Source organism: Anomalospiza imberbis, chromosome 8 (assembly GCF_031753505.1).
Source record: "Anomalospiza imberbis isolate Cuckoo-Finch-1a 21T00152 chromosome 8, ASM3175350v1, whole genome shotgun sequence".
Taxonomy (NCBI): Eukaryota; Metazoa; Chordata; class Aves; order Passeriformes; family Viduidae; genus Anomalospiza; species Anomalospiza imberbis.
This window is the reverse complement of record NC_089688.1, coordinates 28063251-28090637: the sequence shown is the minus strand read 5'-3', so window position 1 is coordinate 28090637 and position 27387 is coordinate 28063251. Positions and strand designations below refer to the sequence as shown.

Genomic DNA, 27387 nt, shown 5'->3' with positions numbered 1-27387 from the left:
AATGAATGACATGCACATTTTTGACTGGACCAAGAGAATAACTCAAATATAGGAGAAAAAGTAAACTGTCAGAATCTGAATGTTGGAAGAATCAATACAACTTACAGACATGAAATTCCTCTTGATTTCTTCATCTTATTGATACCATCATCCTATTTGGAGACGATATTTGTTAAATAACCAAATAATTCAAAGAAAATCAAATGCCTGGTGGGAGAGGTTAAAAAAGAGGGAGCCAGATTCTTTCCAAGGTAATCCATTAAATAAACCAGACAAAATGTGCACAATTTGGATTACAAGAAATTCAATTTCAGTATAAGAATAAACATTTCTCTTTTCTCATTGAGAATGGTCAAGATTGGAAGAGGTTGCTCAAAGATCCTTGACAGAGGAGCATTCTAGAGTGAGGAAAAATTAAACAGATAAAGGAGGATATTTTAAAAGATCACCAAAAGACCAGGAGCACTCACTTGTCCCTTAAGTCCCAATCAACAGACTGCACACCAGAGCAGAGTAACACTTGCACACCGTTCACACTGAATCCTGAACAGCCAAAAATCATTTGTTCGATTGACCTTGGACATGCTCTCTTCCCTATACCTTATCTCAGTGTTAATATAGATTTTATATTTCATATAAATGCAGTAATTCAAGACTTCTAAAACTTATAATTTTTTTTATTCCTAAGACTTCACAATTTTCCTTTTTCCCTAAGGAACAATGCTTAACTGCTCAGGCTGTACCTTGGAATGACACACTCTTATGCAAATCCTGCCTGCATTCCAAAGAATCTTATCTGGTAGATAACACTAAAAAAAGTGTTAAAAAAAAAAGCCCCACGCAAAAAAGGGGCAATTTATAATCCATTTCTAATGAATTGGAAGGAAGTAAATCACATTAAAATCATTACAATAACCACATAATTTTAATTTTGTATTTCTGAACTTTATCATGGCTACACAGAAAAGTTTCTCTCTCAGAAATGAGTTTTCTGCCTTAATTCTTATATAAATCTAAACTGTTCCTGAAGAATTGGCCAAAGAAATGCTACTCACAAACCACATGAACAGTCATCCTCTATTTTCTTGAAACCAGATCGATCTTTTATCTCCCCTAGACTGTATCCACACCTTGTTATTGAAATTAACTTTATGTAAACTAACAGAACTCTAACATTTATTAGGATTTTTGTTCTCTGTACTTCTATCTGAAATTTCTAAAAGTTTAGTCAAATCAGTACATCATTAAAGAAATTCTCCTTTTTTTTTTCCCCAAGCAAAATACAAGTCTCACAAAATGTTATCTGACAATAACTCATCCTCCACAAGCCTGTTTTTTGCATTCAACATGTACCACCTGGTTTAGGACTGTCTAATACCTCCTCTTCCTTTCCACAAACTGTTATCTCCTTTGAAATGGTTAACAGTATCAAGAATATTTTGTATCAAATTAAAAATTAGTTACACTTCTATTTGATCCACTAATCCTCCCATTAGACCATGTCTGACAGACTGGAAAGCAGTCTTCACTTAACTCTTCCTCCTGAAGCCTGATTTAGTAATTCTTAGTAATTCTTAGTTTGTTGTGGGACTATATCCTCTCTGAAAAAGAACCTGAATAAGATGCTGGAGAGGAACATTTCAACTTACTGTCGTGGTTTGACATGGAAGTGAATGTTTTCAGGAAGTTGGGTCAAACCAATCAGTGGTCAAGTTTGGATATTGGTACCTGAAGTGACCACTGAAGATAGGGATACGCCTCTGAGAACACAGGGGGTTAAAAGCAGGAACTCCCAAGAGCTCGCTCTCCTTGGTTCCGGTCAGGGTGCTGTGCAGATCTCCCCTGCCCAGCCATGGGGCTGGGTGGGGAGGGGAAGCCATGAGGCCTGGTCGAGGTGAGCCGAGGGGTAGAAGGACTGGAACCGAGCCAGCTCCTGTGGACGGAAGGGTGGAGAGAAGCGGAGATGCCTTTGTCGTTCCCTCCCTCTCCCAGAGGGAAGGGACAGAGAGTCCAGATGGCACCTGTAACTTTGCCGGCGCGGACGAGAAGGAGAGGGGGGGAAGGTGCCCAGCCTTGGCCTTGGGAATCGGCTGCTGAGCAGAGATTTCAGCCGTCCAGGGAGTCTGAACTTTTAACCCTTTCCTGGGAAATGAAGGCTTTGTAAAATATTACTCCTCCTTGATTTGAAGTAGAAGAGAGACAGTTTGGGATCTGAGATGATGGAAGAGGAAATTTTTGAGTGGAAGATGATGGAGTGGCTTGTGGCTGGACTTTTCTTGTTAGCCATAGACTGAACCAAATTCTCCTGACAGAGGCTGTACTTAGGGGGGTGCGTTGGTGAGCCAAGAGACCTGTTTCAGTGATTACCAACAGAGGAGTGGAGAGAACAGAGGAGAGTTGAAGAAGGTGTGGAAAGGCCCTCTGTCTTCGAGGAAGAAGAGGAGGAGAAGATGATCTCTGTTCTTGGACCCTCGGCCCCAGGGGAAAATGGGGGGGACTGTAGTCCCGAGATGAGAAATTGAACTGTTGTCTCTTTTGGTCCATGGCAAAGCATTCTTAAAGAAGCCCTATGAGCAGTCTGTCCATGCACAGTGGTGAGAGCACTGTGACATGGAAAGGAGAGTGTCACCATGGCAGATTTTCTCCGGGTGGTTGCCATGTGGGACATGGAAACACAAGGGTGGCAATTGTGTTTCCTGGAGGGTCTGTGGCACAGGAGAGACTCCTGTCTCCCTTGAAGGACTGAGTATTTGATTATCTGAAGGGTGGCAACTTGATCAGGATCCTGGGTGGTGTCTCACTGTTGGGTTTGTTTGGAAATTAGGTGGGAGGAGGAGGGGTGTTTTGGAAGGTCTTCATCCAGGATTTAGTGTTTGTAATTTTATAGTAGTAGTAGATTAATAAAGTTCTTTTCTTTGTTATTAAGCTTGGGCCTGCTCTGCTCTATTCCCGATCACATCTCACAGCAATTATTTGGAAAGGTGCATTTTCATGGGGGCGCTGGCATTGCGCCAGTGTCAAACCATGACACTTACGTTCCCAACAGGACAAATTCAAGGTCAAGACAATACTGCACCACATTGTATGTCAGGAGGCCAACCTAATTAAGAGTGCTGTCAATTTATTTCTTCATTATTTGCAGTTTTCCACTGGTTGCTGGGTTTAGTAAAAGGTATTAATTAAGGTGACCTTACTTGGTCTTCACTTTTAAACCAACTGGAATATAACATTGAAACGAGGAATGAAAAATATAACACTTCTACATAAAGAACCATTCTCTTGATGAATTAGGGCCACTTCATAGAAGGGAATTCTGAAGAGGCTTTTCTCAAGACTACAGGCAAAAAGTGTAGGGCAGCTTTTCTCACCTACTGCTCACACTTTTGAGACCTGCAAATCAGAGTAAGAGAGCAAGTTGTGCATAAGATGTAATTCAAAGTCACAGAACAATACAACTACAGAAATTGCTGGTACAACCCACCTATAGTTGTTTAATAGAATGGTTAGAAAATACTTTTTTATGTCCAGTGCTATTCAAATTATATTACAATAGCCAACAAAAATGGGCATTAGAAGAATAACAATAAACCAACTGGTGAAAGATTTTATCTAGTTCATAATAAAGTAGGAAAAGTTTTTACTCTTTTTTGCTTTGTTAACACTAGCTTTTGATAAGACTAATAAAAATACCAGAAGATATATACAGACTCCACATCAACACCAATTAACTTGTAAAAAGAATCAAAACAATTACCCTTTCTTAATAAAGTTTTAAAAGTGGAAGTTACAGTCATAAAACTCAAATGAGTTAAATTAAATTTGACTATATATAAAATGGTCTATGTACTTTATGGTTATTACTACATCAGCTTGCCTAGTTCACCTCTACTGCCAGTCTCAAAGAAAACAAACCTCCAAGCCCAAGCATCCTCCCACTGTCCTGGGACCAGCACCAACAGCTCAATTACAAGGCCAAATGCAGCCATTTTTGGTGATACTACCAAAAGAGGTGATCACATATACATCTTGCGGGCAACTTGCTTCCTCCTTAATTCTAGGGATCTAGTATTTTGGAATTTACTCTAACTCCCTACCTAGTCATGTTTATCAAAGCTATATGTACCTACTCTAAAAACCTCACAAGTCATTTACTCCAGTCTCTTTATAAGCCTATTTCTTATATAAATTATTTCAAAGTACATTGATATTTTCAGTATCAAGGTGCCAGAAACTACGTACAATTTATGAGATGCAGCATAACCACTTGCTAAGAGCACCTTTCCAGTAATCAGCTTGAAAACTATTTAACAGTTTAGTTGGCCTAAAAGCAAGAGCTCTTTTATGCTCTCTCCTCTGTAAATGCATAAAAAGTTTTGAGGATTTTTTATAACTTTATATCACTGGGAGTCCTCAGATCTTTTTTTCTTCAGAATAAAGAAGAAAAGTACTTCAGTTTTTACCAAAGAAGCTTTCTGAGGGAAATGGGCACAGTAAGTTACTTCATTCTCCACAAAGTCAATCACACAGCTGCAATTTATCTTGCACCACAATCAGGCAGCGCTGGCTTTGCGCTCTCACTCCAGCCTAGCACTAGGCTTTGAAATCTCAGAAGCTCAAGTCAAAAACTTAATGTAATTTCTTCTCTGTGGATATTTTTTTCCTCTCAACCATAAAGGAAACATTACACAATTACTGGTACAGAGCTGAAAACACAGCTCAAAGCTGCCATCTCTAGGTATTATGTTCTACTGCTCTTCACTCTAAATTACTTTTTCTGTTTTTTTCAAGAGACTGAAGATCTAAAAGGAAAAATATAAGAACTTTATCCTAATAATTTAATGTAAGAAATTACTCCAGAAGGGAGTACATCTTCCCCTTGAAATTTCTTTGACTTGCATGATCAGCTTCTTCTGGCCCATGTAACTTCTGACATTTGACAATCACTAGTACAAGCAGCATAGTAGTTAATATTTCACATAGGTTCATTATTAGTGAATCCTAATTGCTAATTAATATATGTCTTCAACAACAGCCACAGTTTCTTCATTATACTATTGCTTGCAGCTTTCATTATTATTAACATGAGTCACACTCCTTCACTGAGGTCCAAAGAGACGTCTGAATTAATACAGATCACATTTAATATGTGCTGGAGAAAGGACTTTTAAAACAGTTACCCTTTAGTTTGGAAAGTCTCAAGGAAATATTAGCACTGTCAAATAAAAAGGCTAAATTATATTTTAAGGCTTTATTCTGAACTGCTAAATGATACATTACACAAATGTTTCTTGACTAAAAAGTCCACACTCTACAGGAACTGTAATAATCAAAGTCACCGGTCAAAAAGATCTGACCTTTCAAAGAACAGATTAGATTCATTAGTAATGAATCAGGGAAGTGACAGGAAGAAAAGCAAGCTTGGAGTCAATGTTAGGGCATGCACAAAATCTAGTTTATATTACTACTGAAAACACCTCTACAATATTCACCAGGCCACACACAGATTCAACATTTCTGTAAGAACAGATGTCAGGGAAACAAGACAAAACAAAATATCAGCCCATGCCCTGAATTCTTCTTAACTTGGAAGAAGCACTCACTATATAAAAGGAGGCCAAAGATAAAAAGAAACTAAAATGTACAACTAAAAGGGTAAAATCTTTAAAAAAATGTGAAAAATGTGAAAAAATTGATTCTAAGACATTGTAAGACTTTTTTGCTCAGGTTACAAGAACACATCCTATTTGAAAAGAAAGCAACACTTTCCATTACAAATAACAAAATAAATAAAAGTTTAACTTAACATAAGGATAATGGAAACTTAGAAGAAAAAGTAGAGTTCAAAACAAAGTTCAGAAACTCCATCAGATTAAAACAGAGACTCACACCAAGGCAAGTATGAAACACCCTAATGGGATGCCTGCAGAATTTATATATGAAGTACTAAGACATCACTTTTCAAATGCATTAGCAACACACCTAACTACTTTGTGGTGCCAACAGACTCTGAAGGAGTATTCTGAGGAGTGAAAGCCATAGCAATAAAATGAGGTTAAGTGTCCCAAATGAGTTCTTTATGGTAGACTTTACAGGTATTTCCATACCAAAAACTAAAAACAGAAAGTTAAGGAGGGGGGGCGGGGGGGGAACTGGTAGAGAAAGTCCTTGGAATCAGTTCTGAAGAAATTAAAGAGCTAACCCCTGCCTGTAGTATGTAAATTCCTGCTTAAAAATGGGTCTATACCAAAAGACTGGTAAGAGAGAGGCAGAAAGGACAGAATTCAGTGAGTGAAACAGACAAAACGATGAAGAAAAATTCTATGAATTTTTGAAAAGGGAAGTTATATTTTGCAAATAAAGCATTGGCTTTTTCTGAAGAAATGAAAGGTCCAGATGATACATGTTCCTGAAATTTCAAAAAGATGCTTGATAATATTCCTCATGCCCTGTAGGAACTATGATGTTCTAGAACAAGGAAAGCAGACAACACGAGGCTAATTAAGTGTATTAAATAAAGCTTGGGGAAAAAATAGTCACTTCTTAAATGAATAAAGATCATTAATGGTGTTCCACAGACATGTGCAGCTGGGATTTGCTTGTTCAATGTTAAAGAAATAAGCTGGCATAAGGATGAGTGGAAAAACAGCAATGTTTTTGACTCTACTATGTTATTTAAAATAGCTGAGACAATGGTCAAAGGCAAATAATTGCAGAGGAATCTCCTAATACTGCATGTGCAATACAAGAAAAAATTAAAGTGTAAACAAATCTTCATGTGCATAAGGATGAAAAGATGCCTATGTGAAAAAACAATTTAAAGTCTAAACATATGGGGATGGGTTTTGAATTGCCTAGAATGAGATCCTGAGGATGTAACTGACAGTTCTATAAAAATCCAGTTCAAAGCCAACAGCAGATTTTCAAAAAGCTGAAGTACCCTAAAGAATTAATAGGAAAAAATTAGACCCTGAATTCCCTATGACATCAATCTCTGAGGTAAGAACACACTAAAGACTGTGATTCCTCCTTTTTCTAAAGAGATATAACAGAATTACAAGAGGTAAAGGCAATGGTACAACATTACCTAAGGTATGAAATGTCTTCCTTATAGAGGATTATTAAAAACAGAAGGAACTTTCAGCATGAAAAAGAAATGGTAGAGAGTGTGATGGCCTTACAGAAAATCATGAGTAGTATGAGGAAATAAATGGAGACTAAGAAGTAGGGATTATCAAAATTAAACCAGCTAGTGCCACTTTCTGAGAAAGCTTTATTTCTTAAAAAAAAATATTCTGGAATTCTTAGGCACAAGATGATGTAATTGTTAAAATAAATACATGGTCCAAAAATTGAAAAAAAAAAAAAAAAAAAAAAAAACAACAGGGATTCATAATTTTTCCACAAAAATACTACCTATTTTAGGAAATCCCAGCTGCAAGGTAGGACAGTATTCTGAGGAAGCTTCTGTAAGTTCCTGTCATTTTGTCTTATATTCTTCCCTAGGCATTCACTGTTACCCATTATTCAAGAGGTGTTACCAGGCGAGATGAACACTCTGGTCTGACTTGTTACCATCCTGTTTGTCCTGCCCTGCTGGCAGTGCCTTATGCAAACAAAGGAAAATTTGTGACAGCAATTCTGCAGTTCTCTGTCACAGTTAACAAGCCTGTCACCCTCTGTAGCTTGTCTCCCCGATAGCCCCCTCAGGCATAAGTTGGAGCCTTCTCTCCAGTCCTGTCTGCTTGTGCTCCTGGATTCCCTGAGCAGTCCCCACACCTGGACCATCGCTTGCCGTGGCACTGCCAAAGGAGCCTGCTACCAGCAATTGGCTCTGCCTGTGGGGTTCAGCCCCTGGGGATGGTACCTGGTGAGCAGGAGCACTGCCCACAACCCCAGTTATGTCTCTCACACACCTCTGCCTTTTATTGGCAGGTTTAGCTCAGAAGGTTTATGGTCAGCTAAGTGATTGAGAAGTATTGTATGATCTCTGCTCCAAAAACTGTGCAATACACCTAAGTACTGAAGAAGAAAACAGGAATACAAAATATTTAGAAATTATCCTCAAAAGTCTCCATTCATGGTGACTCATTTTAAGATCACTAACAGCACACATATATAAATTTATTATACAGAACACTGAAGAGTCCAAACCTGATACAAAGCAAGAGTGTGTCCATATCTCTGAAGTGGCCCTTTGGATACAGGCACTACATTCCATATACTGCTTTCCAAATTGTAGCTAAAAGAGAAATAGAAAAAGAAACATTTTCAACCTGCAGAGGAAATAGAAGGGCTTGTATGCTCAAACTAATTGTAACTCTGACACGGTAATTTGTTAGTGTGGCAACACAACCCTTTGAACTATTACAACAGTGCACTAACTCGTGACAGTGCACTAAATATTCTTCAAGCACTACAGGAGCACCTCTGTAAGGGACTCATCAACAGTCTCATAAAACAGCAGTAACTAACAAAAACCACAAGCTCTGTTATCAGTCACGTAAAAAACCCTAGCCCACCAAACTGCTCATGCCCCATGCTTTTGCACTACTCTGAAGATTTAGTGTAGGACACCCTCTTAAATATATGGTCGATTTTAATTTCCATTACATTTTTATTAATTAATCAATGCATAATATTAAATATGAGAGGTTAAAAAATGATAAAGGTAGAAAAGAAAAATCAAAAAGATGATGGGATTTGTTTTGGATGATTGCAAATGTGTGGAAGAAAGCAACAGGTAGACAACAACAGGAGAAGTAAACCTGCTAATAATATGCTAATAAATTGAACCTAACACTTAAATTTGCCACATTTAGAGCCTCTACATATGAAGTTACCATCCAAATCACCTGGGTCCTATTTACAGCTGCTTCAACTTTGTTTTCAATAGGTGGTCAAACACACACACAAACTGCCATAAGTATAAAAAAGTGGAATACAGGTGACCTGCCTGACCCTACTGGCATGGCACCAGCAAAGTGCAAGCACTAAATACAAGGGTCCTGTAACCATAAATTAACATCAATAATGCACATGGCTTTCAAAATGTACTATGTGAAAATATCAGCAGTGAATTTCTTTCACTATTTTATCACCACAAAACTCCTTATCTTTTGCAGTTTTTCAAACTGAAGTACATGTAAATATCACCTACAGTTTGATGTTGCCCATATTTTCACTTTCTATAATCATAAGAAAACTACAAGCATAAAATAACCATTAATAAATAATCTAGAAGAGATATAAACCTTTCAGCTAAATTAGAAGACAGAAGCTCCCTCCCTGGTAGGATCTGTTTTCCCTAAGCCCCATCAGGAAGGAGAAATCACTCACTTCAACACCATTTGGAATGAGCTGTAGTTGAAGGTGTAGCCACCAATCACCCACATGAACTTCCCGTGGAGGACGGCCTTGTGGGAAGCACGGCCCACAGAGGGGCTGAAGGGCTTCACGTTGGGCAGGATCCAGTAAGACTCCGTGGAGGGGACGTTCAAAGAACAATCTGGGCCTGTTTTGTAAACAAATGTGCAATTTGTACAATCTGTTAGACGGGGATGTTAAAGCCAATAAAGCAGAAACAGGGAAGGCTTAATTACAGATGTCAGGATTGCTCATTCTGATAAAATATGGTGTACACTTTTATGTTTAACAGATGCTCAGTGAAAAAATTGACAACATGGGATGTCAATCTAATTGAAAGCATTAGATTAGCTCAAATAATAACAATTCATTTCCACATTCTTCTCAGAAAAGAGACTGTGAGTCACAAATTGAAAGAAAGGCATAAAGCATCACATTTTTAAATGACCTATCATTTAGGTCTAAAATTTTTTGCACTGTATGTAACCTTTGGAGAAAAACTATACTGTTTTTGAACCAGAATAAGTGTATATCAAAGCAAATAATATTACAGTAAATTAAGTTAGATATGCATTATACTATATTAAATCTTAAAAGTTTGCCTTTTGCAAATGGTGTTCTGCATCATTTTTCAAGAGTAAAATACACTATCAAATGCTCTATCAAAAGAATGATTTGAATGTTTAAATTTTATAACATTTTATAGACCATTATACAAAGCCACCAAACCCAGAACTACTACATATCATTTTCAAATGTATTTCGGCCAATCATTTTTGTCAAAGTAAGAAAAGTCAGCAAAATGCATAATTTTTTTAGCTATAAGACTATTACAATCATGAACAGCAAAATCAAATTTTTATTTGTTCTGTAATAACAAAAATGTGATCTCTTCATCATCAGTTTATGCTCTAGATCTTATTTAAAACCTGAATATATATGTGTGTGTGTATATATATATTTTATATATATATATATATAAATATTGCTGATAAAGGCTATTATTCCAGGGCCTTTGAAGAACCACACAACAAGTTCCTGTCTGACCATGTGACTGAACAATAAAACAATGTACACAATTCAACATAGTTAAATTGAAAATTAAGTAAGGTACATTTTAGGATCATCTCAGGATAGCACATGAAAATATTACATCACCACTCAGCAATGGTCAAAATAAAGAATCGTGTCAGAACTGAGAATCCTGTTACCTCAGTGCATAAATCTATGGCTTGTGTAACCTTAGAAAACTGAGTCCTACTAAAAAAGAAGAGACTAGTGCTGGAGACTGTTTGCAGAAGAGTAATATGGGTGTTCCAATTACAGAAACCACCGAATTCCTTTGAACTACTGAGTTTTTCACTTGGAAAAAACCACAAAATTTAGAAGTGAATTATAAATGTCTATAAAAGAAGCGACAAAGAGAGTGTGACTATGAAGAGCCCACAGTCTCTCTGAATATAAAGAGCTGAGTTTTATGAAATGCAGCTTGAAGAAGCCATGTTCAAAGCCAACAAGAGGAGATAGTTCTTCATGTAAAAAGTATCAGATCTCTTTGGCAAGGATACTCCCCTGGCAAAGGGTGCTCCAGATACAAAGATTTACATGTGCCAAGGAGAGACCAGACATCATTTTAGAAGAGAGAGGTGCTGAAGTTTACTAAGTAAGCTAAATAAGTAATGTACATCAAGTTTACAATGATTTTAAAACATTATCGTGAGGGAATGTGTGCACAGGAAGATTATGTTTTTCCAATGTTTATTGTAATTTTGGGGGCAATTTGTTACATTTTTTTCCCTGTACACACCAGCCAGGCATCCAAAGTGTACAAAACCAGCTGTCAACTCTTCCTAGTATACCATACAAGAATGATGTCCACTTGTATCCAAATTACCTTCCATTCACTAAACGATGGAGACACTCAATTCCCACAGTTCATTATACCTTCTCTCCAGAAAAGATTAATGGTATCTGAATGAGGTCTAATGAGAGCATGAACAATTCAGTATATTATTTCTTAACCATCAATAATTGATACTATAATAGAGTTGTAACCTGAGCAAAATTGTGATTTTGGTAAATCGCTGGAGGAAACACTTAATTTTACTATAAATGGGCTTTAAAATAAACAGCTGATTAAGAATTCTTTGATCAGGGAAGAGCTTAAAATGATGGAAACGGTGCCTGCAGGTGAGAAGGAGAAGCAGCATCTCTGCCGGGTGTCACCACGAGCCTTCGCGCACCGGGATGCCGCGGCCAGCAGGGACCCCTGGTGGCGAGCGGCGAGCAGAGCCAGAACTCCTGCGGCACATCCAGACAGAGATACCTGGCACCGACCGCAATAAAACGAACGCAAGAAAAGCGCCTCATACTCAGTTAAGAATGAAAAAATCTTAGCCAGATCAGTGATGGAAAGAAGGTCACAGACAGCCCTCTTCCAGCCTCAGTGCTCCGTCAGACCTGAACGACAGGAAAGGGGAGAGGGAAAGCACAAACACCACAGTGGCACAGAGTCAGAGAAAGCCTCGGCCTGGAAGGAGCCTTAAAGATCATCCAGCTCCAGCCCCTCTGCCATGGGCAGGGGCTGACCACGTCATGTATCAATCGGGACAAATATGGAATATACAGCTGCAAAAATGCAAAACAACGGAATAGTACTGGCCTCTATCAAAACATCATTTAAAAAGCAAATTCTTTTATATGGCTATTGCTTTATAAAAACAAGGTAAATGTAGGGCTTATGAATATCATTTATAGATTTTCCTACTTGAATACATACACCATTATTTCAGCAAAAATAGATATTCTCTTCAGAAACATTACATTCACTAAATATGTGCCTTCTGTGCAACAAAGAGCACTACAGCTGCAGAACAAAGATAATGAAAAATATGTTTTGTTATGTTTTATGCAAATATGATTTTTCTCCATTCATTTAAAATTGAGTTTCTTTCTTATCTTCCTAATGTGTCAGTCAATCCACAGGGGGTGGGGGGAAATGGTTGAAAAACAGCAAACAACTTTATAAACCTGAACTGGAAGTCAATTATGTTATCCTCTAAGGTAGAAAAAAACTCTATAGGTTTAAAAAAGTGATTTATCCCCACCACACAAAAGAATAATCTAATTTCTATTTATTGAGGAGTTTCATGAAAAGCCAAAGTAACAATCTGTTCCAGTTGTTTGAGTCATAAGATCAATTTCCACCTAAATGACTAAACATCATCTACTGTCTTCAAACCAAATCTTTTCCTTTGGGAGCACAGGAGAAAAAAACAGAAGTACTGATGTGTTGAATATAAATTTCACAGTGCCCCTCATGCAATCTAATTAAAGAAAATTTAAAAGTATTTGTTTATTCTGGTTTTGTTTGTGTGATCATTTGAGTTGAGAATTATTCCTTTCACATAATTTTTCAACCACCACAACTCAGTGGTTGAAACCAGCTGTGCTGGAATGGCTCAGTTATTCCTTCTAGGCACTCTAACAGTAGGTGTGCCCATGTATCCCTACACTGCCCCAGCACAGCTCTGCAATATCCATCCTGGATGTAAGTATTTCTCCTATCCTGCAAATAGTCTTGCTGGAAATGAGACTCAATGGCAGGCAGGGAGATCCTGGTGAGGCGTCCAGCTAAAGCAGCAGGGCAGCAAGCTGTGGCAGGACTCAGGCTCCTCCAGGAATGACACAGAAAGCCTAATGCACAGGAGCTGATGCAGCTCTTGAAATGGCCCCTGGGTGCTGTGACTCTGCCCTGTTTGTCTCCTCAGGCAGGAAGAGTGGATCACCCAAGGGCTACCTGGCCGTGGGGGAGGCACAGGCTCAGCCTGAGCAGAGGGCTCAGGGCCTGCCATGGGTGGGTACAGCTCCAGCTTTAACTGCTCAGTTCCGGATCCCACACTCAAGATCAACAAGGCTGGCACTGACGATAAGGCTGGATGTCACAGCATTGTCTACAAGAAGCAGGGAAAGCTCTCCTAGTCTTCCATGACTGAGAACAAGTACAGTCTCTGGTAGACATCACACAAGTTTTCTCATCGTAAACAAAACCAGGTTTTGCTTCTCAGGCTCTAAAAGAAGCAGGGACTTTCAGATCAGCTGTAGCTGACAATACCCATTGGACTAGAGATCTAGAGATTCTGAGACTCCATCCTAATGGCAGCAAGGTACCAAGGTCCAGTATCTCTGCTAACAACTTCTAGAAAACTTCACAGCTCTAAGAAAAAGCTTCCTCCCAGTACCCAAATGATGTACTGATGACCAGTTTATCCTAATTTTTCTTCTACCAGTGTTGCTATCACTGTACTTAAAGATCTGGTCTGTCTATATACCCCACAAATGTTTATAAACAGCAACACTCTTCCCTCGCAGCCTTGATTTTACTTGTTTAAACAAACCATGCTCTGTTAGTGACTTCCACAGCCCTGTCCTTCCTAATGGCTCTCCCTCTGAGTCTGTATTCATTGAACTGTAGTAACAAAACATGAAGCATACTACTAATGCTCTCATATATTTACCTGGAAGTCCTATGAGTGATCATCCTACCAGTGCACTTGGCACTTTGGAGTTTGCAGAGTATATGAAATTAATTATGTTAATTAGTTCATGTTCTAATTGAGATAGACAAGCAAGTTTTCTCCCATGTCACTTTCTACATTTCAATGCAAGACTATAAAATAAATTCTTAATTCTCTTAGTCTCTAAATGTATTAATTTGCAATTTATACTGAAGTAATTAAATCCTACACATTATTTGCAGACTTTTTGCAGGATATTCTGGTTATCCTTCATATTTAAAGTACCTTCCACCTCTGTATTACCAGATTTCATTAGCAGCCTTATAGGTAGATTACAAAAATTATGTAACAATATCAGTCCTAAGATCAGCCTTTAAGGAGCACTGATACCTTTCCATACATGTTCAGCACACCCACTCACATTTCATGAAGAAGCAGCTGAGTTCTCCTTACTGTTTCCTTATGTATGCACTTCACTCTTTAGTTTCAATGATTTCCTGTCATCAACTGCTGAGGTTCAGGTAAAATATACTGCATTTTCATGTCAATTTTCTTGCAGGCTATCTTCGGAAGAACTACATTGATAAATTCAGATTTCAACTGTTTTGTTATTAATCACAATATATGTTTCATTATTTCTTTCCTCAAGTTATGGTCTAGAACTCTACACAGTGCTGAAATGAAGCTAACAGATTTTGAGCTGCATTAATTACTTTCTTCCTAATCTTAAATGAAGGTGCTACAGATAATAAAGTAAATTTTGTATCTTACCTTATCAGGGAGATCAGCACTATCTACTTTTTCTATTCAGGACAAGGTATTGTTTGGATCATTATTTCAATCAAGTTCTATTTTAATACATCTAAGTGTATGCCTTCAAAATAAATATTTAGGTCATAGATTTATTCTAAATAGATTACATTTTTCATTGAAAGTCACAAATAGGAGGGGACTCCCTTCCTAAATCTCATCCTAATTAGACATAGAGAGCATTATCAACCCCATTAATGCAGCCATTTAGTGAAACAAATCAAATAAATTCTGATAAACTTGCTTTCACTAATTGTCAAATGACACCATAAAGGTATTTAAAACTGAAGCTGGCTCTTCATTTACCTGTGATGTTCTTTCTCTTGCAATAAGGACACTTGATTTTTCTCACACAATTTTCAGATACTAATTTTCTAATCATGATAGCTATATTTTGTTTACAAATTGCACAGTCCTCCAAGGATGCTTGTCAAATTGTTAAATTCCAGCTGAAGATAAATCTGAAGAACACTTCCAATATATATGAAATAACTATTCATTACAAGACAATTCCTTCCTACCAATTCTATAGTTCTAAACCTTTCTTAAACAACTCTAATTTCTATGATCAACATTAAAATGTTTACAAATATGGACCACAGAAATAGGATTTTAACTTAAAATTGGGGGACAGAAAGGTTTCTTGGACATGTGTCTTTATATGCAGATACAGTATAAATGCACATATATTTAAGAGGACATTTCCCAGACTGTAAAACTGCAGTTTCTCCTTTCTGAATTGATACTTGGCTGGAAGACGACCTGTAAAGTAAAATTGAGACAAAGAGGGCATTATCACAGGGCAGACTATTTATAAGAAACCTGCTTCTTTTCTTTTTCCTTCCAAAAACAGATCTGGCCAAAGCAAATGTTACATCACAGGTCCTCATCTCTGAAGACACAGACTTGTGTGCATTCTGTTCAAGAACATCCAGGCACAACGGGCCAAAATCTCAAATTTCAGATCTCCAGGCATTTGGTACAAGCTCTTCCCAGTGCTGCATTTCACCTGCTGCTGCCTGAGCCCCCATCTCCAACCTTCCCCACCAGTTTCAATAACCCAGAAGCACAGCTTTGCTCAGTCTCAACATTGGGGAATAAGGCAGGCCAAAAAGAGTTTGACATCAAAGCCTTCCACTGAAAAGTGGGAACAAACCCAAATCCAGTGAGTCCTTTCAGGAAAACCTGAGTTAGACAGCCATTGACAGAGTTGTTCTGGCCGCACTCAAGGTGCTGTTAGAATAAATGCCATAGTACCGAGCAAGTAAAACACTGATTTTACACTGCAGTACTCAGAGCTCCTTTTATACTTTCATTGTTTACTCTTCTCCTTACAGAAAGACTAATTTTTCTCTAGAGAGATGTTATAAAATTCAAGCTGCCTGAATTGCTAATGGACTTATTTTGAAGTTAATTAGTTTAATTTCAGAATCTAGTCTTCTGCTACATCTCTATCTGCTAAGAGCAGCTCTATAGGGAGAACCAACTAACTATACATGTTCCAAAAATTTTATTGGTGTTTTAACTTTGGATTAGGGCTGAATGCATGTTTGGGGCTGGCATGCATTATGTGCAACCCTAGAGCCCATTTTTGGTGTAGTTCCTTATAAAAGGAATGCACTTCCTCTGTTTCCAAACCATCTCATAATGCAATCCAGAACACAATAAACGAGAAGGATCAGATTTACTTTGAAGGTACCCTACACATCCTCTTAAAGACTAATTTAAAGACACCATGTAAATCCTCTCTAATAGATTCCCCTTTTGCTTGCAGTGCTGATGTTCAATGACCAAAGTATCAATAAAGTTTCTCTTAACTACATGAGCCTTCAATTCTTTTTTTTTTTCCTCTGTCTATACCCAGGAGTCAGCAATATTTTCAGCAATTTCAAAGATAGTCCACTTAACCCTCTTTAAAATGTGGAACTGTTTGCTATCCTTCCAGTCATCCTGAATTTTTTCACCTGTCACAGAAGTTTTTAACTGTTTGGAAATCTCTCTGCTCCTTTATAGCTTGAAACAATCCAAGACATGGTGTTCCTGGTATCAAAGAGAATCTTCTGGCTGTGAAAACATAATAAGCAAAAGTATCTTTCTGTGAAATTCTTAAATAGGTCAAATTGTGCAAGAGCCACCACTTTGGTCTTAGTCAGAGAGAGATTTCTCTTTTAGATGTGCCTAGCAAAGAAAGAGAAAGCAAGTCAGTAGTTTTGAGGCATATTTTTTCCTCCCTGAATTACATCCACAGCCTTGTGTTAGATAATATCAAGAGAGATTAGCCAGGAATGGGACAGTATAATATGGTACAGAACTCCAAGAAAATACTCCTTAGGGCAAAGTTCAGCCTCCCTTATTTAGGGTGAAAATTTTAAATTAACCAGATTTTCTTTAAATACTAAATTTTGTTCTTGGACCAATGACCTCATGAATGTTTAAGATTACTAGCATTATTAAAAATACTTTGATTTTAAAAGAAACAATACATTTAACAAGTGCATTTTTTTATTGAAACGTGTCTTAAAAATAAAAATCATGTCAATTATTTGTCTTCAAAGTCTAAAAGCATTTAAGGAAGCCTTATTCTGTGTTTGTACGACCAGCAGCCAGCTGCAAGTATCTACAAGATCCTTGTATTAAATTTCACGAGAAATATCTAATAATCAGAGGATACTACCTTTCGCTCAAAAAAGTTATTCCATCTCAAAGAACACCCTAAAGCATTCTCTTTTCTCAGAAGACCTGTTTTAAATGTGGAACGTTCTTCAGAGCTGCTCCTTCAACAACAACCACAAGATGTCACCATGGTAAAAGAAACTCTATGCAGTGAACTAGGAAATTCTGGGAATTTATATTCTGAATCAGGGGCTCTAATTGTTATACATCCAAATCAATGCACTTCAATAATTTTTTTTTTAATACAGGTACTAAAGTTACTCAAAAGAAGATAAAAAGACTAGAGTAATAAAAAATGAAACCTGAAATTCTCTCCTAAAGCATACAAATCAAGACCCTTCAGCCACTTGGTTTGAATTACCAAACACAAGAAAAACTTGTCAGATAGCAAGAAAAAATTTATGACTCCATCATTGCAAATATTCTGCACAGAAGATAGTATCTGTATAGAAAGTACAGAATATACAGGTATAAATAAATCAAGAAATAAAAGAGAGAAGAACGTTGTCTCCCAGAGCTTAAGGAAAGTTTGGTATTTAATAAGGGAAAACAATTATATATCCAAGCCAGCTCATCTGTGACAGAATTTTTTTTTTTTAATTAATTGAAATCTATGTAGATTCAGTGAAAATCCAAGGAATGATGAAGCAAATTATCTTTACATGATGTGTAGGAAAGAGTAAGAAGTATGTACAGAAATGCCAGGTGAAAGGAAGGAACTGACAGCAGTAGTCAGATTTCTAATTTTATTTTGTGCTTAAAATTTTAATTCCGTTCATAGCACTGTATCTGAAGGTATAGACTAAAAAGTGTTTCTGAAGTGTTGTGACATCTCCCCATTTTGTACTCAGCAATTTGACATTGCAAGGAATCCATGCACAACTAAAAGGGTGATAGTCGTGCTGCAAATTCTATTCACAACTTCTGGACAGAGATTAAGCCTTCAGGATCTTTTTGTGCACTACAGTCCTGGAAGGTTTCAAAGGACTCAGTAATAAGTCTACACTATTTCCATTCAATGACCATATTGCTAAACCCCTTCCCTTCTGTGGGTGCACTGACTGCCTTTGAATGAACATCTCATTCATTATTAAGTGAAATGTATTAGATCTCATCATGACTGTGGAGCAATAGGTGTGACAGCTTACAGGAGTTAAAAAGCCATTTCCTTTGACATGCCAAAAGAAACAGCAATAAAACAGAACTGAGGCAGGAAGTCATGGGAAGAGAGCATATCAGCTAAGTAATCTGGAGGGACTTTATTATTTCTGTTAGGAGAATGGCAATTTCTAAGCATAGCAATCTAAGCCAATTGAGACTTGCAACAGAAGAGGTAAACAATAAAAACAAAAATCCAAAAGCATCTAGCATAATTATAGTAAGTGAATTAAACATTTAGGATCTTAAATAATTTATCCGTAATGAGAAACAATGATTTATGGTACTGGGAATAAAACTGCACCACATGCTTACAGTACATCCATTAGTCCACACAGACACTCTTGCACCATTATAACAAAGCAGTTCACCTTCCTTTTTCATTGACAGGCTGCTACAAATTATACCCAACAAAAAGCAGACAGTGGCTACTTAACTTCAGGAAACACTAAAAATATGATGCAATGATGTGACATTAAAAGGAGGGAAGGGAGAAAATCAAATTACCTAGACACTAAACCAAGCAAACCTTACCTTGCCAGCTGTCATTGCAGACACAGAGCTTCTCTCCTGTCAGGTCACAGTAGCCATGATCTGGACTCCCACAGTTGGCTTTGCAATAGGGAATGTCACAGGCCTCTCCTTTCCAGTACTTGTCACACTCACAGTACACGCGGCTCGGTACAGACACACTGGTTGTGCACTTGCCATGTTCTGAGCAGTTATTAGGGCAAGAATTAATTCTGAAAAAAAATATATATATATAAGCTACCTGTCAGTAGTCCAGCAGTATTTGTCAGATAAATATGTTTTACCATGAAAAATTTCTATGTACTGATAAAACACAAGTTTAATAATGATTTTACAGGCAGATGAGTTCAAAAGGTGTTGGTCCAATCTTACATACAAAGTCTTTGATGCACTCGGGATCACAAATACCTTACACTGCAACAAATATAGACATTAAGCAGAAGAACAGGCCCTGCTTGGACAGATCACCACCTATTTTTGTCCTATATTCCAGTATAAGCACCTAGTCCTTTCAAATGCTTGTTATCTCTAGAAACAACCACACTGGAAGTAACTGAGCTTAAACTCTCCACACAGGCATACAGTTAAAGGGTTTTCCTGAGTAGCTTTGGTCCATGCTATAAAACAGTGTGCCTAACATCTGGAGAGAATAAAAGAGGGAAGAACAAGTAAGGAAAAATACAAGATGGCTAATATCTTGAAACTACTTACAGGTAGCGCTTCATTCTTTGAACCCTTAATACAAGAGCCACCTTAACTCTGCAGTCCAAAATGCAAAAACAGGAGAGCCTAGGCTGAAAGAAGTCTGTGACTGTTCTGGGAGTTAGCATTTCTGTGATACACCCTACCAAACACTGAGATCACAGGCAACTGGAGTGCAAAATTAAGCAAAGTGGTTCCAGAAACACAGACAACTCCTTGAAATGAGGGAAGGTGGAGGACATGGAATATGTGGGTCCAAGAGTTTCCGTGAACTCAGGCAGTACGTGCCTGATGAAGTCCAAACAGGATTTGAAACTCTTTTCGATGACTCACAGCAAACTCAGAATAAAGTGTTACTACAATCCTCTGATGATAATACAGACCACTCCCTGCAGATGTGAGATGGATACTGTTCACAGTCTTCCTTACTGAATGAAGCTCTAAACTGAATGAAGAAAGAGCTGTTAAAAGTTAGCAAAGAATTGTTCAAGGCTGGCCTTTGACAAGATGTAGTTGTGGAAGGACAGTGAGGAGACACATTTTTGTCTTCTAGAGACTCACTTCTCAAAGGACTAATTCTGTTGCACTGGTAAAATAGAAAATTCCACATCTGACCAACATTCCAAATCTCCTGGGGGTTTTAGCTGGTAACACACATGGCATTAAAACCATTGATGGCATTACCAGCTGTATGCTACAGCTGTGAGGAACCTCTCCACCAGACTCACAGGGAGTGTTCTGCAGAAAGGTGAACAGTTAAGTTTTTCCACCAGGAAATATTAGTTGGAAAGCAGACCATTTCCCACTCCAACTGGTTCATTAAGGATTCAAACAAAATGAGAAAAAATGGATCAGCAGAATTGGAAGAAAGTTGCCTGACTCCAAGGAACAGAAAATTTACTCAGACTGCTCTGAAGTAATTACAGTTGTTTGCTACTGAAATGGCATTTTGGTCACAGATTTTGTGTTTCTGTCTTCCCCAAAATAAAGGAATCCAAGTGGTCCATCAAGATGAAGTCAAAAAGTAAGGAAGGTAAGTAAGGCAACAAGTAAGGTAATAAAAGTAAGGTAACAGAAGCAGTGTGCAATAGACCAGTAACAGAAGAAAAGTTAATGTAGCCATAAAAAGTAATTGTAGGTACTTCTTTATCATAAAATTGTTACTGTTGGTTCATTAAAAAAAGTTTTAAAAGTATCTGTTGCAATAAAAGACGCAGAAGAACACAGTACATAGAATTTCATGAGTTATATATGTAATGGAATTAAAAAATGGCAAGTTTTTTTCACTTATTTTAAATCTACAAAAGAAAAAAATATTAGGTAATGATATGCAGCATGCACCACATTACCAAGTAATGAAAGAATGCACATACACTCATTTCTTAAGAATGCCAAGTCTAATTGCCATTTGCTCCCAAGACAAATAAAATAAAAGCTTCAGGGATAACTGAAAAATGTAATTAATTACAATAGAACTTCTGCCAGGTGATTGCATTTTACTGATGTCAACTGACAAAAATTTAAAATACCCAGTGTTCTAGACTGCTATTTTCAATGCAATATATATACTGAGGTTTCCCAAACTTTGAATAGCTATTTATTATCTGGCCAAAGGTGGGCAATCTGCTGCAAATTACAGCAATAATCTTCCCACAGACAATGTGCCAAGTATTGTGCAAGAGTAAAGCTATGGTCAGAAACACAAATAGGAATTTTAAACTAATAAAGAATACAACAAAAATATTACATGTACTTCAACATAAGAAATGCAGTGCTGGCCACCAAATCCTAATAACTGCTGTTTCAGAATCTGAAGGGATTGAGAGAAAGGAACAGGCACATCTTCAATCATAGAAAAATTGTCATATGAAGAAACAGGTCCAACAGGACAAAGCAATTCCCTCTTGAACCAAGGTATGAAATATAGAGAGATGTTGCATTGTGTCACATGCACATCCCAAATGAAACAGAAGTTGCAAACAACTGGTGCACATAAAAAGGAAAAGGCTCAGGTCTGCCAGCTGCATCTTTGGAGCTGCTGACACAGAAAAGGAGGCTGGACAAAAGCAATCACGATCATATCAGATTAGACTTTGCCATCAGAGAAACTACAAGACACTCAGTGTAGATAAGACCTACAAAGGCAGAGTGTAGACTGAGATGGAAAATAGGAAGGGAAATACCCAAGAAGAGGAAAAGAAATAGAATAAAATCTTTGTGGCTGGCAAAAAAATCCAAGTAGAACTGTTTGGAAGGTTTCAAAAGCCATAGTATATTCAGCAAGAAAAATCAAGCAGCAGATGATCCCAGTTCAAGAGAAGGGAATTTATATGACAGCAGATATAATCTCCCTTCTAGTCCATATGACAACTATATGTGTTGGATAAACACTGGAAGGGATATATTCTAGTTCCATATGGCACAGGAAAAACATACTCTGGGAATGGCCATGTGATTTCACTCAAAAAAACCATACTCTGTCTCTGGGACTTTTTTTTCCCATAACTCATACCTTTATAATTTCTTACAAGCCCAGCTCCCTGGTTTTAAACACCTAGCACTGAGTATGACTCTCATGCTATTTAAAAAAACAAAGGTAATTACTTAGTACAAAAATACTTACGAATAAAAAATGTTAAATCCCGTTAGGTTATAAGCAGCATCACTGAAGAAGTGCAGCAATGCATAGCCAGATGTAGTAACCACTTCAGGAACAGTTTCATTTCCGCGCACTTCAGGGACTATCAGACCACTGGAAAAGAGAAGGAAAAAAGTGGTTTTAAGCAATCTTTGGCATATTGAAGAAAAAAAAAAAAGTAAAGAGGGAGTTTGGTATTCTGCTGGTTAACTATATAAACAAGACAACTCATAAATAAAATTTAAAAACTTTTTTTTAATAAAAGGTATACAAGGTATATAAAACTTGTCCATGTACCTGCATGGTAAATCAGGGGTTTCCAGGAAAGTGCCTGTGTGTAAGCATTAACATTCCATTCAATGTGAGCAGTAAGTATCCAAATAAAGGACTTCTGCTATTATCTAACCAAAACTGTAACATTTTGGAATGCATTCTAATACAACTTTACATACGTGTTCCCATCATATGATAAGAAAGCAATCTAGTTAACATATTAAAGCCTCTAATGTTACTTTTTTCCCCACTAACTGAAAATGTCCATACATGATTTTGTGGACAGAAAGGTTAGTAAATACACTCACCTAAATACAGCTATTAAAGGTGCATATATAGAATCTCCATCATATACATACATATGGTCCCAGCTACATTCTGTGGCAAAGTGATTAAATCTTAATCTTAGTATCGCATTTGGGCTGAAAAAAAAGAACATTGATGTAACACATTTCCAGAATTACTGAGATCATAAGATCAAGAACTCACAGTAGAATTGATCAGGCCAACATAACTCGGTTAAACATTTTGAGTGGTAATTAAATATTTTAAAGTGTTAAATAACAAAAGTCAGGGCAAGCAAATATTTCCCTTTATCTTAGAAAAATTTAAAATAACCTATTCAGTCTACAGCTAATAATTGCTGAAGTTAATAAGAGGCGTAAGTTCAGCAGATTTTATCAGTGTTCAGAACCACAAATTTAGAGCAATTAAAAGATCTCATTTTAATACACTAAATTTACTTTACAATGTCAGGACTATGAACTTTAAAGAATCCTTCAAGATAAAATCACCTACACATCCTCCTTCCAGTATTACACTAATTATTGAAAATAAAAATCTTAAAACACAAATCTAAAATTGCAACCAATATTAGTCCAAGTGCCTGCCTCCTCCCCTTTGCCAACACCTGGGAAATGTCACTAGATTTTGGCTGAGGTCCAAATGGATCTGTAAACTTTTGGAAAGGGGAATTTTCATATATCACAGAATTACCAGACATACATATCTATATATAGTCCATGAAATCTAATGATTATTTTTTTGTAGTTCTCCTTGCTACTGGCAGGCTTGAGTGCAATTTGTCAGTTTGGAAAACGTGGGGTTTTGTGACAGATCCTTTGGAGAGAGCTCTTTGTTCATTTGTTAAGACAGAGTATTATAGACATATGTGACTTCCTTGTGTGATGACATTTGGTTGCTTTACTCCTCCCCAGACTGTGCAGCACATTGATTCCTCCAGCTTCCCACTCTGCCATCTCCTGAGAGCAGGAGGAATGGAGTGGGGAACAGCTTCAAAGCAGAGCTTGCCTGCAGTGCTGAGGTGTGTTTCCACTTTAGTGCAGTGCAGTACAAATATTCCTGAGCTAGCCTGCCTGAGCAAAAAGAGAAGCCTGGCTAGGTCAGACACATATTCAGCTACTGCTTGGTCTTCTAGATAATAAAGATTCAATTTAAATGATTTTGCAAGCACTCATAACTTCACTGCTGCTTTGTTTAAATTATTGTCTGCATATAAGCAGTGCAAAGTCAGATCAGACACATCATTTCTGAACTGCAGCAAAGCAGATATCCAAGGAAATTGAAATTATGACAACATGGAAATACAGAAGGAGTTAATTTTCTTCTAGAATTGTGAACTAGAGCCAGCAAAATCCTAGCCCATACCCTGGGGGGGTGGAGTCCTCCTGAAATGTAACCAATTTGTGCCATTAACACTTAGCCAAACTAATTTATGTGTCTCATTATTCCTTCAGGCATGTCTGTGTGTTTCTGTGGTGCATAAACTGGAAAATTAACAACAGGCATGAGGCATCTAAACTATAAAACTATTTCAAAACTAAGTACACAAGGAACTGTAGAATGCAAAAGAAAATACTTTATAGAAGCCCTAACTTTTGAGAAACACATAACTGAATAAGCATTCTGTACTTGAGGCCATTGCTGATTTATCACTGATATGAATTAAATAAGATAAGTCAGGTAATGAGTTAAATAAAGGAATTCTGTAACTACTTTTGGATCTTATGTAAAGGTACTCAAATATGCAACAAATTTATCACAGGGTTTTGAGGGCCTGCAGCACAGGCCAAATACCATGTCAGCCTAATTTTTGCCAGCAATTTGAATGGAAATGGAATTTGGCCAACTCTAAGCAATCCTGAAAATCCTAATACCTTTTTTTTTTTAATTCTATATAATATTTAAACAAAACTAAAGCAAACTAACAAAACACCAAACTGTTCATATTATATTGTCATGCAGTCTCTGTGTCAGTTCTTTTGCTCTCTAGAACACACAGTACAAAACTGTTTAGAAAATTTAGGCTATGAAAATAAATACTTACTATCCTTCAATTAACCATGTGCATTTAGTTTTATATTTGTAATTTATAGGTCCATCTGTTAAATATCCAGAAGGTTCTGTTAACCTACAAGAGGAAAAACAGGGCTGTAATAAACCAGAGACAACAGAACAGGAATCATCGACATGCCAATAGAATCTTTCTTGATGGAAAGAAAATTGTGGTGGGGAAAACAGTCAAGTCTCTCTTCATATTTCTCATCACACTATTTGTGTTCATAAAAACTCAATTTCTGATTGTTCTAATATCATTGATTTGCTTTCTTCCCCCAGGCATTCACTTGTATGTTTTCTAGTTCACTAGCAAATAATTTAAATTATCCTTTACACGAAATGGATCCAAGCCAGTGTAAGGGGGGCTTGTTTAAGAGCATTTTGGTTTGCTTTACTTATTTGCTTTGCCACTGCCTTACAACTTACTTCTGAAAATAGACAACACCAGCCATACGAAAACTCTCCTAGATCAAGACAAATTAAGATATAAATCTGAATAAGCACATCTGTCAGCCTGCTGCTCTGTTATTCCTAGTCAGTACCCTGTCTCTGCACAGTGCTCTCCAGTGATTACCCAGGAGTAAATCCCTGCAGATTCTCCACACAGCATCACACCACCTTCAATGACTTGCAGCTCAGAGACACTTTCAGTCCACAGCTGTGCCTCTGGGTTCATGCTTTATACCACTCAAAATGTAATGATCTGTGTTTTATTTCCCTTCTTTCCCTCCTCTGCCCCTTTTCCAACCTGAGAAATCCTTGCTCACTGCCTTTAATAAATTTTTGTATTCTAGAGCCTGCTGAGATGCAACAGAGATCAGCATATTGTATTCAAGATGCAAGTGAACCGTGAATTGTACAGTAGCAATATTATTTCCATTTTATTCTCTATTCCCATTTAAGATTCTATTTGCTCTTTCAGCAACTACCATTCTGACATTTGAAACAGAAATATCTGCTATAACTTTTTTTGAGTGTTAATAGCTCAATATTCATCACATATAGAAATTCCTTCTATGTAGAAAGAGAGCCTTTTTCATCCATTCATATTTATTACTTTGTATTAATCTAAGCAGTGATAAAACAGCAGATGAAATTCAATAATCTATTAACATAAAAGCTTTCTGAAAGAGCCTGCTATCTTCAGCACATTGTATCTTCACTACTCCAGTCTATTTTCTGCATCCTTTATGATCATGTTCAGGCCTTAACACACATCTCCAGTAGGGTTACTCCACTGGGGAAACAGACCACTCCACTCTTTAATAACATAACAAATATAAAAACATCCTCAGAAACATTCATTTCTTTCACTATATTGTAGAAAGAAAATCATTAAGAATAAGTATCACTAAATAAGGAAAGTTTGTTCATCGGTTTTGTGTGCTTTTTTTTAATAAAAGGCAGTAATACATAATATTCCAATCAAAATCATTTCAGTGCTGTCATATGATTTATACACAGAAGTAAAGTCTTATGTAGCAATCCATAGAACATATATTTTCTGGAAGAAGTATGAAATATTACAAGTACTCATTTGCAGTCATGACCATTGCCTTCTTAGAAGCTGTATAGTGCAATGGAGGTGACTTACAAGAGTTGTTTTTATTAGATCAGCCCTTTGGTACAAGTAAAGTACAAACAATTTCCCTTGTCTCCTAGGATGGTAATTTTTGGATAAGTAGTTTCTTTTGGAAGAGTAGATAGCCTTTGCCACAGCCATTTCACTTTGTTGGGAAAAAAGTAAATAAATAAGAGCACAGCATTACTTTGCAACAATGTTTGTAGAAAATTGTAAGATAAGGGTTTGTTCTATTTAAAATAAATACATAGCAAGACAGATATAAATTACTGTAAGTTTCTTGAGTCATACCAAGAATTTTCTGTATTATTTTTCTTTCCAAGTGTTATCAAATACCAAATCCCATAACTCACAAAGATGAGCAGCGCCACTTTCAGGTAACCCCTTGCCCAATTAAGGGCAATATTCTCTTTCATATACAGCCAGGTATTCATCAGCAGTTTTCCTCTGTGGCTACCAGTGATTCTGTCAAATAACCACAATCCAGATGAGTCACCCTGACTATACACTCAAGAGTCACAGAGGTGCCTGCACTGCACCCCACTCCTTGCTCACCACTGAGAAAGCCTCAGTGATGAGAGGAAGCCAGAAGAGTTTGTGTGGCCTGCCCAGGCACCACAGGTTTATCACACCCAGACTCCCACCTCCTTAACAGAGCACACAGGGGAGTAGCTAATGCTGTGTATTGTCATTTGAAATTGCACATCAGCTTTCATAGTATTCTCAACAATATTTTTTCCTAGTTGGCAGGGTTATAATCAAAGCCTATAAAGAATTAGAGG

At 37.2% G+C, this 27387-nt stretch overlaps 1 protein-coding gene across 10 annotated transcripts in view; it reads right to left on the bottom strand.

Annotated features, from left to right (window-relative positions):
- ATRNL1 (attractin like 1) overlaps positions 1-27387 on the bottom strand; it is a 431792-nt gene that overhangs the window by 366836 nt on the left and 37569 nt on the right. For all 10 annotated transcript variants that reach the window (XM_068198166.1, XM_068198161.1, XM_068198163.1 and 7 more), the window contains exons 2-7: positions 25013-25096; positions 22974-23087; positions 22378-22506; positions 19056-19264; positions 9337-9511; positions 8152-8239 (exon numbers count right to left, since the gene is read on the bottom strand). In XM_068198166.1, the coding sequence (XP_068054267.1) occupies positions 8152-8239; positions 9337-9511; positions 19056-19264; positions 22378-22506; positions 22974-23087; positions 25013-25096 (799 nt within the window). The remainder of the gene's footprint in view (positions 1-8151; positions 8240-9336; positions 9512-19055; positions 19265-22377; positions 22507-22973; positions 23088-25012; positions 25097-27387) is intronic.